The sequence below is a fragment of the Apostichopus japonicus genome, chromosome 14 (genome assembly GCF_037975245.1).
Source record: "Apostichopus japonicus isolate 1M-3 chromosome 14, ASM3797524v1, whole genome shotgun sequence".
Taxonomy (NCBI): Eukaryota; Metazoa; Echinodermata; class Holothuroidea; order Aspidochirotida; family Stichopodidae; genus Apostichopus; species Apostichopus japonicus.
Window position 1 is genome coordinate 2,743,836 of NC_092574.1, and position 14,103 is coordinate 2,757,938.

Consider the following 14,103-nt stretch of genomic DNA (forward strand, 5'->3'; position numbering starts at 1 on the left):
CTCACCGCCAGCTGTGAATTCATTAAGATGTACCCTTATCATATGGAGAAATAAATGATAGTCTACAATGTTAGATACTAGTGTTGTGTCTAAGATGGAAGTAATCATGTTATTTTACTTACCCTACCACCCAGTACTGAACTGCTGGTGGTTGTTTCTTGGCATCAGTCCAGTTTGGAGGGGTGCACTTAAATAAGATACCATACTCCTGTACAGTGTTGAGACTGTCATCTCCTGGAATACCTTTGAGCTGCTCATCCTCTCTCTGTTACATGATAGGTACAAACATGAACACAATTAACTATTAGACATAAAAGGGCTCAAATTACTTAAAAGGATGTTTTGGCAGCCAAAGTTGATTGCTTAGCAAACTGCTGGATATTTTCTGCATCTATAGGTAAAACCCACATCCTCATAGTGTTTTGTGTCATGAAGATATGAATTTCTTATTGAGCTGAAAATGTCTTTGTTTTTCTTTTAGAATATTTCAGTTTTATACATAGAGCAAAAAAATGTTCCTAGTTCCTACAGTATGGTTCATTGTTCAAAAAATTATAATTATCCTTGAACACTGACAGCAAAACAACATCGCAAATGTATCAGGTTCCAAAGGTAAATCAACAAGAAGCCTTATTAAAGCTTCTGATAAGAGCCAATTGTGTAAACTTCTTCAGTTGTCTACGCTGATTCCATTACATCAAAAGTTACAGGTCATTTGTTGACTTGTAATATACACACAACAGTGATATAAAAGTAATCAAACCAAATAAACTAGGTCAGGTGTGCTTGATAGTTGTCAAGAGAAGTGTACTAACTTCCCTGTTGACACACTCCTTACAGCAAAGCTAAGAATAGCAGAAACATGACTGAAGAGAGCTGTATTTATATAACAATAGCTATGCAATCTGTTCATTTAGGAAACCATAGTTACTCCAGCATGTTTGACAATTGATTGTAAGCTACATCCAAGTGCGAAATCAAAATGACAATTTTCCTTCGGCAAGAAAAACCCAGCAAAACAAATCAAGTCTCATGCTTAATTTTTAATAGTTGGTGCTTGTCAGGTCCAAATATCAGAGTTCGGTAGATATTGTGGACTTGCCTCTTTGAGTGAATTACATTTTTTTTAGACTGACGAGATGATAATTCTTAAACGGATATGAATGACCTGCCCAATTCCTGACACAGGACCTTTTCTTAGAAAACCTTGTAATCAAAAGAGCCATGATGGACCAATTTCATACTGTATAAATTTCATCCTGGATAGCAAGAGATGAGCTCTTTGGATCCATCGTGTCAATATTAATAATTAACATGAATAAATTAAACACTTACATTTGACTTTAAATGCCTCTGAAGGACTCTTCTTATTTCTTTGCAACAAATCTGAAAGTTTTGTAGCAAGTAGGCATGAATGCTGCCTCCTAAAAACTTGATGTCTTCATTTGTAGGGCAAACAATAATGCCGGTAGCTGAGTCCATGTGAACAAAATGAAAGAGTGTGTTGTCTTGGCCTGCAGTAAGTCTGCAAATGAGAAAATAGTATTGTTTCATTTACTGAACAATTGTTACTGACCTCTACAAAAAACATGCTTGAACTGTTCAATACTGGACAACTTCATGCAAGATATGCAATACATCCAACATTCACACCATGTACTTGTCTATTCTCATTAAAAGAAAGAATGACCCACATTTAATCCTTCCAGAGAAAGAGATTGTAGCCACAAAAGTTTGGAACTCCTAAATGCAGTGCTCACTTGGCTTGGAGATTTCTAGACTTAACTTGTGTTCTGTGCTTGGAACAAAGTATTAATGAATAGTAACATTTTGGTAGTGTATTGTACTTTGACTGATCAACAGTTTCAGATATATCATCCCACCATAGTAGTCACCCTCAGCAATTTATGGCAACTTTCTAAGCCACAGAAACATTGTTCAGATTTGTATTCGAAAGAGAAGGATCTCGTTATCATTTTTATTTATCATGATAGCCTTGATAATTTACTTTTATATAGAACTTTGCTGAATTTAAATTAACAATGAATTTGGAACTTTGCTGGTTCTGAATAAACCAAGATCTAACTTCATTTGAGAGGAGAGAATAAATCAACAAGAACTGACTTGACCTTTTTATCTCTTATTAACATAATTGTTGAATCTTTGTAATGTATAGGCTTCACCAGCTTCTATTTATCCCCGTGGCAAGATCCATAATCCTTGCACTCTGCCAGAAGCTATTGGGAGTCCATCCCATAATCTCACAGGCTGGACAGCATCTTGTCACCAAGCAAGACATCAAACATGCACACAATTCAAGATTTCAAACACTGCTCATTCATTGAAATAGGAAGTAGTAGATTTTACCTCCTAGTAGCTGCCCTGTGACACTAAAACGAAATGACAACCCCTGATTTTCAAATCATGAATCACTCACTAGGAAAGAAATGTACAAGTTATTTTGAACATTAGTTTGTTGCAGTCATCTCCGTCGCACAAAAGGACAACATTTGGGTTTGCTTCTTCGAGTGGCTGAAATTAAAGCATTACGTACTTGGTTGCGGAGAAGTGATCAACAGAAGAATCATTGGCAACACGCTGCATCATTCCAAGGTTGTAAGGGTCAGGAACCAGTCTAGTCCTCTTCCCAGCCTGACAAGGAATGAGATATGTTGATTGTGAACCTACAGCATTCTATACCAGGCATATAACACTGTAGTGATTGCATGAACTTGCTTCTTGAAGTAAAACAACTTGCACTATATCCTTATACACACAGTAGGAGGTCAAATCATCCGTTTAACAAATGCTTGATTTTTCCATTAATGTTACTGACTTCAGAAGTCTATCTTCTAAAGTGTCCTCTTATACTATGCTCAATTGGTCAAGTCTTTAAACAGGGGGTGTGGCTACCATTCATCCGGGCCCTGACTCCTCCTTCCTCTTTAGGATCCAGTTCCGTTACATCCCTAGTGTCAGTTAGAAGCAACTAAGTGAACAATGTTAGAGTTAGATTATACAACTAAGGCACCAAGTGATAAGGACAGGAGACATTAGTCATAATATACAAGTTTTTAATGAATGTATTTATATATCTTAAGAAGGGAAGCTTGGACCAATCTCATATTTAGAATGTAGTTGTGAGATGTTCAGTACAAGAAGAACATTTTATTTTATTGTGGAGGTCAAAGGTCATTTAGAATCACCAGAGGCCAAGTTGTGGAAACCTGTTCCATAATCTACGGTGTCTCCCACCGACCAGCCTATTGGATAACGTGTGTTATGCCTCCATTAGAATAGGAGGCTGTTGGCAATTGGAAATAAGCTTATGGGCATCCGTAGAATCCAATCAAGACTCACGGAAAAATCCCCATAGCGTTCAGCAAGTCACTCCTGAGCATACTTTGGCTAAATACATTGCGTGCAACTCTTTGTACATAAAGCAGTGCTACTGGAAGGTTTCCATCGTATTTTGCAATTGACGAGATTCACTGCTAAATAAAAAGTTCAGGTTTACATGTAGTTACGTTGGGGAAATGACCAAGCGCCGTTTACGAAACTTAACTGTCACCTAGTTAGAGTACTATGACTATTCTCAATGTGAAATAATTGTGTTAAACGGTCTTAGTTTGGCAGTGAGTTCACGAGCTGTGTCTGGATCGGCTGTTGATCTCAAGTTGTGTAGTCTCTTCGACCAATTTTAGCATAGCTAGGCCTTAAAAATTAAGTTCGACTTTGTCACGTTTTTGACTATGGGACAACTCGAAAAAATCTGGCTAGGCCTATGGCTAATTTTATGTTGTCTAGGCCAGCAACAGTGGGGTAAAATTGGGTTAACACAGCAACGTGAAGTATACCAGTCAGAATACTAATACACTAAGGTGGCAAAATATCTCCTAAATTATTTCTTAAGGCATTTTCCTACATGCCATCAGTCACAATTTGCAAATTATACAACAATTTAAGGAGGTTTGAGACAAGTTTGCTGTAATTACTACTAGGATTTATTGGAAGAGAGATGCTCTTTCAACCTTAGCTTTTCATTGCGTAAAAGATCGCTTTGACTTAGGCAGTGTAATGGAGTAATAGCAATATTTTTCGCACACCAATCTGCAGCTAAAAGACTAGATAAATATTTGGGAAAATGTACAAATCGCGCTAAGTAAGTAGTGGTTCAAAGTAGCAGTGAGGTACTGTATAGGCTTAGGACTCGAGCAAGCCTATAGCACACTGTATAGTATATGCCTAGTGTATACCAGTGGAGCCCTAATTTAACAAAAGCCAATTGCTATCTTCGTAGGTATTTTTGCAGATGTTTATTTTTGTTTGTTTGAGACACAACAGAAGGCCTAGCTGCTTATTTACAATTCTGTGACATCTTTGACTTTGTTCATAACTTACCTTTTGGTGGAAAAGTTTAAATTTCATACTGTACAGAAACATAATTTCCAATGCAATTACTCATTTGAGGTCAGCAGAGGTCAAACTCTGAAAAGCCTTTTACATGATAACTAACGATGGGAATATCATTGAGTTAAAGACTGCTATTGTTTTTGTTGGAGGTGTGTATTGCCACGTACAGTAGACTAACCAGGTTTTCATGCCATAGTGTAATTGTACATCAACATAGTGGTTCGGGCCATATATATTATAACAGCTATTTCTGGTTGACAGGGAGAAGTCTAGTGCTATGAAGTCATCGAAACCTCAGTGCATTTGGCATTCTGGTTTTAACTGGTATCTAGATTGTAAACAGATATGATCTTTTCACATTTCCCAAGATAGATAAACTTACTCTGTATATCTCATTGCTTCCTGTAGATTCAGCTGATACATCTGAACCCCTCCTCTGTAAGTCACTCCTTCTGCCCATGGATGGAGATGATTGAGAGCTGTTTGTTCTGGAGGGAAATGGACTAGTTGGCTCACTCTCATTGTCAGAGTCTACATGGACTGAGGTTCCAGCAGAGGGTGAAGGTGGACGATGGAAAGGGCGAAGGTCGCTAGGCTTCCTTCCTACCAAGTTAAAGGAGCAAAGAGAATGAAAGTATACACACTAACATCAAACCCACTCTAGATCTAAGGAGTACACAAATCACACATTGGTTGAGGGTCTATGGTGTGACTTGGGGTTTCAGTTAGAAATATAGTACATACTGCATACTACTATGTAATTAAAACATTCAAAACAGCTCAGTCCCTTTCTGAGGCAAATATCAAACAGAACAATGGGTTATGTGATTCTGTGTGGCTTACCTCTACTGACATCAAATGAACTGAATAAGAACAGTAAGGTTCTTGTATTTAGACCAAAACCACATATTTGGTAACGGCATGGACTCAGTTTGTCTTCCATAAACAATCAATCAATCGAACCAGAAGCCTGTTGTACTCAACAACGATATCAAATGAACTTCAAATCACTTGAACCAATTACCATTCTCCATTCAGTTACTGTACTACTCAATTTTCACGATCAGAGAGTTTTGTACATCCTTTGGTAGTTTGACTGTATAAGGAAGTAGCATGAACATGAAGTTCTAAATCATGACGCAACATTATGGATCAGTTCTCAACAACAATTATGAACAACTAAGGTGACTTGCTTCATTTTAATGGAGCAATCATATTGGACATTAGTGTGTAATCCATTGAACAACCAGAAAGCCAATCGGCTTAGTGATTCCTTGCCTTATACGTTTATATATGGAATCACCTAATTGATAGAGCAACTGAGGAAAATGTGTCCTAAAGTCAAGTACCAGAGCATCAGAAAAGTGTTCCAGATAACTTGATCATTGCAAAGGATTTCCATGAAAATCAACAAATGATGCACACACATATAAGATGTTAACATGAAGAGGTTTTTAAAGACAGTTCCTTACCCCGTACAGCAGCAGGAGACTGACCATGGAGACGACTTATCATTGGTGATGAACTAGCTGATGGAGGTAGGGGAGGCTGTCCCAACTCTAAACCAGAAGTTTTCCGAGAAGGAAAAAACCAGTCAACACTGGAGAGTGCTGGAATTGGGGGCACTGACAACCTGTGGGAAAATGGACAGTCAGCTAATTATCATCTTAAAAGTACTTTTGACTTCTTTCAAACAAATCTTTAGGTATCATAACCAAGTATGAGTCAAGTTCAAGACGAATCCCTGGCAATCTCCAACATACTTTGATTGCATCTCACATAGTGCTGGCACACAGTATTTCAAACCTCTTAAACAGCTTTCATTATGAATTTGTTACTGCAAACAAATGTTGCCACAGGTGAAGTCATTGTTAAGTTCTGTAACACAAAATGCCCCGCAGAAAGCCGGGCCATATTTTGTATATGGAGAACTCAAAGAAGAATGCATGAAGTCTACAAACTGTTTTATTGATTGTGCTGCCCGACTGAGTAAGGAGAAGTACCTCAACACTACCGACAAATTTTGGCATGTCAAAAGAAGAGCATAATTTTTAAATTCCAACTGCTGATAGAGTATGTGGAAGGTAGTTGAGGAAGTACAAAGTTATGCAATTGGTGAGACTTTCAAAACCCAGATCAGTGTTGTAGTCCAGAGTGTCACAGAGATCTCAACTCGTTGTGTTTTCCAGTTTATCATGTGACCTAAACGAGCACTGGTCATTCACATGAGATAGTCACTTAGTGTGCACTCATCAGTTATTCAGTGTGGGACAATTGATCTTGAAGACTATTGAAAACAAGGTGATGACAGTCCAGTAGTCCGGATCACACAGTGGGAGGCTGATCTAGTAGTGTCTTTTTCATCCTATGTGGAATTACCAAACCATATTTGCTGAGAAAATAATGGCAGCCTGGCTAAGTCATTGACAGTTTGGTTTGCTGTGATATAGTACACAACATAACTGTCCACCTCCCCCTAGTAAAAACAACAGTGGTAGCAGAAAATGTTCATAAAAGAATTTAAAAATAACTTTCAATCAGGCAATGTCACCTGAAACCTTTGCCATATGGAAATAGTGTATGCAAAACAACAAGTATAGGGTAGGTAAAAGTAGGTCTAAATCCATACTGAAAAACACCTACAATGTTTTAGGCTTCTTTCTATATTAATAATACATTTATTCCTCTGGTTCCATTTGATTGTGGCATGGGAAGTTCCTCTTATAGGTTGGACAAGTACCTCCTGTTGTGAACTTCCCTACAGTAGGCCACTGCAGTAGTTGGAAATACGCCATGGGCAAGTCAGTGTTAATGTTATTTACCTTTCGATGGTAGGTTTGTACACAAAGTACAATGTCCATTGGAACATTACAATTTACTACTGTAACAACTACTTGAGAATTCAAATTTAATCGCAATACCCGGTGGAATCGTCTTGTTTGACAAGATGCCTCACACACACAGAATGAGGCAAACATTACCTATATTGTGCATCTTTAGTCAGGGCTATTCCTTGTTTGTAATGTGTAGTATGTCTAGTTCAACTTTTCAATTTTAAAGGACCCTATTTAAGTTGCATAAAATACATGCAAAGCAACCTCACACAAGGTGGAAAATGAGTACTGGATGCTTTGTATGAAAATTCAAAATTGATTTACTAAAGGAGAAATATCGTGTAGCATCAGCTATGATGGTCTTGACTCGAGACAATTCAAAGAGTTGAAAGTTCAGAAAGAAATACATTTATGGGCTAAACAACCAATTGTTTTTAATTGCAGTTGTCTTGCTGCTAATGGGTGTACACCATCTGGTTATCAATATGGTGGGTGATGAAGTTAGCAGTTTAAGAGTTTTTAACTGCCACTGTCATACACTGCAGTGAGATATGACTCTGTTAAATGAAGGGAAGTTGGTCATTTATACTAACCTCTCCTCACAGGCGGCAAACACCTTTAAGGAATCCAAGTGAAGCAGCGTTGCCCTCAGTTGATCAACATAGAATGGGTCTGGGAAGACAGTACCAATAGCACTGCAAGATATATCATTGAAGCTTGTAATAGAGAGATATATATATAGAGATATATATATATATTTTATATATATATTAGTATTATTAGGTTTCCCTAATTTAACTAGACAACAGCTGTAGCAAAATGTGCATTGTTCCCTAATATATTTGAAAACTGACCTCTACCAACATCTTACATGGGATACTTTATACTTACGGGAAAGCACAGCCTCCTGCCTCAAGTAGGACACAAAGGGCACTATGTTCCTGCAAAAATACAAGACAAACACACTACATTTTCAGACTTTCACTTCAATGTTTACTGCAAATGACCTTTGACCTTCACCAATTTCAATTGGGTTCATGTTCTTAAAAAGCTGAATCCCCATACCATGTATACGTTTAACAAAGATGTACTTTTTGAGTTATCCTGTTCAAAAAGTTTTCAGACTTTGATCTCTGTTGACCACAAATGACTATTAGACTTCACACAGAAAAATAGGCTTCTTGTACTCAACAAAACAGATCCAAGGCCATTAACTTTTTGAGTTATCATGTTTACAAGAAAGTGTCATACACACATGCCATCACCATCACATAGATTCTTTTTGCCTCTGGCAAGGAATCAAAATTTTCCAGAGTAGCATGTTTTTAATTCCCCAGAGAATTTTGATTTGCTAACTTGGAGTTGGGGTTTTGGGGGGTTCTCAGGCTAAATATGTGAAGTTAACTTGGAAAAAAACTTCTTGTCAAACAATAATATTGGTCACCAAACATCAACAGTTTATGCAGGCTTTACCTATACTGACATTAATCCAATATTTCTAATATCAGCAAATACTGGTAGTGCATGCCAATAAACTGTACAACACTAGTTATTAGTGATAAACCATGCTGCAAAGCTTGCAGGCTACAAAACACAGTTTATGTTGTTAATCAGATTACCAATCAACAGAAGAAATAAGTACAATTTCACAGTTATTATGAAGTTGGTAAAACTCATAAACTATGATGAAATTACAGTTGTTTGAGTGGTAAATGTGTATGGTTACTTTTGCAGTCATACATGGCAGCTAGTACAGAACAAGCACAAGTAGAGTTAAACCAGACAGCCAAAGGCTTGGTGAACCCTTGCCATACTTTAAGGCTTTGTGAACCCTTGCCATACTTCATATTAGAGCATCTAGTTTGATATACTGCAAACAAGATTTTGATCCACCATGTACTAGTACTCATATTTAGAAGCTATGGCAAAACATATACACACACAACACACACATGCATGCACAAACATATTTTTCATTTTAATTTCCCAAAATGTAGACCCTTACCAGACCCACAATGAGTAGGAACCACCTCGCTTGTGGTTCCGAGTAGCCATGGACTGATGGTTCCATTGGCTGGACTCTTCTTGTAGGAAAGACTTCTCGCCAGATGACCAGTTGACCAACTGTTTGGTGTGTGGCTAGTCCATTGAGACTGTAGTAGTTACAATATATACCAATATCTAAGAGATCCTCAGTAGGCAAGTGGCTTGACAAAAGATATCCCTAGGAGACCAAAAAACAGCAACATTAACAAAACCTGTTTTTAATACAACGGGATGGAATATTTTCATTGAATATACCCATATGACATTTCCTCTAAAACATTATATTGACCATGTATGGTCAAGTCAATTGCACATTTGACATTGCAACAGTGCATAACCATGTCCATACAAGAAAGGTACTTCCCTCCACCAGTTTTAACTCTCCTGCTAGCAACTTACATAACAGCAGTTTATGCAGTACTCTTGAATTTCATCAAGCACCTATGGTACAAACAGTACTCAATATGCAAGTACTGCTCTCTGATTAGACCATGCCTCTTATTCATATTTGCACCTGCTACTGTTCATGATCATTCTTCATCTTGAGAGTTGACATACAGAGAAACATACCTTGTACAGTAGACATACAGAGAAACATACCTTGTACAGTAGACACACAGAGAAACATACCTTGTACAGTAGACACACAGAGAAACATACCTTGTACAGTAGACACACAGAGAAACATACCTTGTACAGAAGACATACAGAGAAACATACCTTGTACAGTAGACATACAGAGAAACATACCTTGTACAGAAGACATACAGAGAAACATACCTTGTACAGTAGACATACAGAGAAACATACCTTGTACAGTAGACACACAGAGAAACATACCTTGTACAGTAGACACACAGAGAAACATACCTTGTACAGAAGACACACAGAGAAACATACCTTGTACAGTAGACATACCGAGAAACATACCTTGTACAGAAGACATACAGAGAAACATACCTTGTACAGTAGACATACCGAGAAACATACCTTGTACAGTAGACATACAGAGAAACATACCTTGTACAGTAGACATACAGAGAAACACACCTTGTACAGTAGACATACCGAGAAACATACCTTGTACAGAAGACATACAGAGAAACATACCTTGTACAGTAGACATACCGAGAAACATACCTTGTACAGTAGACATACAGAGAAACATACCTTGTACAGTAGACATACAGAGAAACATACCTTGTACAGTAGACATACAGAGAAACATACCTTGTACAGTAGACATTCAGAGAAACATACCTTGTACAGAAGACATACAGAGAAACATACCTTGTACAGTAGACATACAGAGAAACATACCTTGTACAGAAGACATACAGAGAAACATACCTTGTACAGTAGACATACAGAGAAACATACCTTGTACAGTAGACATTCAGAGAAACATACCTTGTACAGTAGACATACAGAGAAACATACCTTGTACAGTAGACATACAGAGAAACATACCTTGTACAGTAGACATTCAGAGAAACATACCTTGTAGAGTAGACACGACCCAATGATGATGTATGGTCTTCTGTCATTGTAATGCTGAACAGACTATGAAAAAGAAATAATTTCATTATGATTAGAGAAAATATATTTTATCTTTACTATCTCCTTCTGCCATTTACTACACTTTACTTGTATCTACATTAACTAGAGCATCAACCATGCAGTAGCTCAAATCTGATCAAATGTGATTGCATGTACCAACAACCACCCAAAAACCCAGAAAGCCAGTTGGCTTAGTGATTCCTTGCCACATTTAGTATCACAACTTACATTGCAGTGTAACACTTCAAACAAGATTTTATGCATAGACCATCACTGGCTTTAATTGATCAGAAAGGTTCTTGCACAAATGCAGACCAACCTAGTATCAGACCTACCTATCAAGTAAAAAGTTCATCTAAGCTTTGCTATTGTAGTTGCCATGTCTACAAGGTTTTCAGACTTTGACCAATGTCAACTTCAGATGACCTTTGACCTCCAACAATTACAATAAGATTCTTGTGCTCACTAAGGGGATCTATATACCAAGTATGAACTGAAACAAAAATATAAGTCTTTTAAACTCTAAGAATAAACTTACAAAGTCAGCAAAGTCTGCAGCTTCAAAATCTGTTATAGTACTGTCTATATCCAGCTGTTGATGAAAGAAAACCAACTTTCATAATCTTTTTCAGAAATCTGAAAATGTTTCCTTTACAAGAGTATCTTGATCAGAATATTTCTTGGCACACGTTTACTAAAATAAATAATGCAAGCACACTAACCTTAAGTAAATTCATAAAAGTTCTATTTCTTCTGCTTAGGTCTTCTTGATTAATTCTCTCCTTCCAAAGTATTTTAAGAAGCAGACCTGCCAATCCTCACCCTTACTTGTAAACATGGAGATTTCCTCACTTATAAACTCATTTATCATACAGTAAAATCCTCAACTCCATGTACATCTGCTTTACTTGGTTTAACCATTTAAGATATTTGATGTGAGATTTGGAGATTCAACCATGAGGCAGAACATAAAACTGTGAGTCTCATTCAGTGATGTGATCTTGACCTACTGTTAGGAGCTATCTACTTTCCCATGTGCAGTGACTACAAGACTCAAGAAGGCTTCATCATACCTTGATCTCATCAGGTAGGGATAACCACCTGATCCCAGGAAGCATCTGAAGAAAAATGTCCTGGTAATGAGGGAGGTCCCCTTTGAGACCAACATCTACATTGTCTCGTTTATAGAGTAACTGGAACATCAAGAGGTTGAAGAGATGATCCAAACGACCATGGTTAGCTTCATCATCAAAGGCACTACAAAACAAATACAGAACACAGGGAAACTCAAAACAAACGACCATGGTTAGCTTCATCATCAAAGGCACTACAACACAAATACAGAACACAGGGAAACTCAAAACAAACGACCATGGTTAGCTTCATCATCAAAGGCACTACAACAAGGAAACAGCATGTTGACAGGGAACATGTAACACCATAAAGGTATGTCACTGATCTTAGACTTCAATGGCAATCACCCATCTTATGACTTATTGTATTTAAGACAGACATGCTGATATGATATGTTAAGTAGTGGTGTGAAGTTTAGGCCTAATGGAACTGAGATAATTATAAACACTAGTGATGAGAAAGGGTATCCAGGAACCTGGGAGACTGACCTAAAATATTACTTCCCTGTCCAAGCTGTTACTACCCGGTCCAGAAAATTCAAATACATTCTCATTCAAAGCAATGAAAGGGAGATCAAAAATTGTGTCTACTCTTCTGTAATGTCAATGTAATCTTTCGGTATTGTTACATGCTTGTACACTTTCACAGTAACATCAACTGACCTTTGTACTCCAGGCAGCTCAATAGTAGTTCACAATACACTGTTAGGTTTGCAGGGCTATAGAGATTCTTACTTGCATGTTTCAAAACTTTTCAGGGATGGTTACAAAATTCACTGTGGTGATAACAGCACATGTGCTGGTGTTTTAAAAAGCAATGCTAGCATATTAGTTGTAAACATAGAGTTCACTGAAAAAACAAATAGTAGTTCACAATCTGCGCTACAGTATCTTTGGGTTTTATGTTGAATGCGTGGTGTAACTGTTACCTGGTGAACCAATCTAATTAGCAACTACAGTGTAAAATAGAGTACTGCAATAGAGCACCTACTGATTCTACAATACATAACAAGTACCATGGATCTTATGATGGCTCTAAGAAAGCGTACTGTGGCGGATCAACTACTGTTACTATAATGCACCACAACTACAGATTATATGCTAAAACTAAGATGCAGTACAATTGTGGATCACATGCTGATGTTTTAATGCATAACAACTATAGTGGATCATATGCTAATTCCAAGTTGGACTTACTACCATCGATAATCTACTAAGATGGAGGCCAACTTCAATTATCTACTGACTCTAAGAATCAGAGCAATTTGGTGAGTGTCTCTTACCGATTCAGTGATAAGAACATGAAGTTCATAAGCTTCGCAATCTGTTGGGTGATGCACTGCACCTGGTGCTGTGAAGCATTCTTGGCTGGAAGGGCGACCACAAGGAGTTCTGAACACCACTTAAAGTAACCAACATGGAGCAGTTCCTCTCCAACCAGTAGGGAGGTGCTAGGTAGCAAATCAGATAAGGAATAAAAATGTTAACTGTTAAGAATATAACAGAAAATTATAAGAGCCTTGTGTTTATCTAACACAGCTCAAATTATTCCTACTTCCATCACATATACCCACCTATGTCAAATTATTCCCACAACCATCACATATACCCACCTATGTCCCCATTTTCACTGTTTTGATACTACCACCTATGTGAACATATTCCCACTTCCATCACATGTACCCACCTATGTCAAATTATTCCCACTTCTATCACATATACCCGCCTATGTCAAATTATTCCCACTTCCATCACATATACCCACCTATGTCCCCATTTTCACTGTTTTGATACTACCACTATATGAACATATCTCCTTGTTTATTTCTTCCATATGAATATGCAACTACAAGACATGGTTGCTGCACCTTTGGTAAAGAGCCATAAAAGGTAGTTGATTTCATCTGCTGAAATAATAAGGACAACTTTCTGCAAATGTAACAAGTAACTGGTCATCATATTCAGTGGCACACTTTAATATCACAAGTTGACTTGAGAAATGACACCTTTAATCTGGCACCTCATGGGTTACCATAATATTTCATATTCTGTATTGAGGCCATAGAATAGTATCTGAAAAGAGGCTGTTCTACGTTCTTTCTCAGCGTACCAATGTT

The 14,103-nt window shown here is 37.5% G+C and overlaps 1 protein-coding gene across 2 annotated transcripts in view; it reads right to left on the bottom strand.

The window, feature by feature from the left end:
* Window positions 1–14,103, bottom strand: part of LOC139979394 (protein inturned-like) — a 58,583-nt gene that overhangs the window by 765 nt on the left and 43,715 nt on the right. For both annotated transcript variants that reach the window (XM_071990149.1, XM_071990148.1), the window contains exons 6-17: window positions 13,270–13,437; window positions 11,927–12,110; window positions 11,392–11,445; window positions 10,794–10,856; window positions 9,253–9,471; window positions 8,139–8,188; window positions 7,841–7,942; window positions 5,886–6,046; window positions 4,796–5,016; window positions 2,555–2,652; window positions 1,336–1,525; window positions 123–265 (exon numbers count right to left, since the gene is read on the bottom strand). In XM_071990149.1, the coding sequence (XP_071846250.1) occupies window positions 123–265; window positions 1,336–1,525; window positions 2,555–2,652; window positions 4,796–5,016; window positions 5,886–6,046; window positions 7,841–7,942; window positions 8,139–8,188; window positions 9,253–9,471; window positions 10,794–10,856; window positions 11,392–11,445; window positions 11,927–12,110; window positions 13,270–13,437 (1,653 nt within the window). The remainder of the gene's footprint in view (window positions 1–122; window positions 266–1,335; window positions 1,526–2,554; window positions 2,653–4,795; window positions 5,017–5,885; window positions 6,047–7,840; window positions 7,943–8,138; window positions 8,189–9,252; window positions 9,472–10,793; window positions 10,857–11,391; window positions 11,446–11,926; window positions 12,111–13,269; window positions 13,438–14,103) is intronic.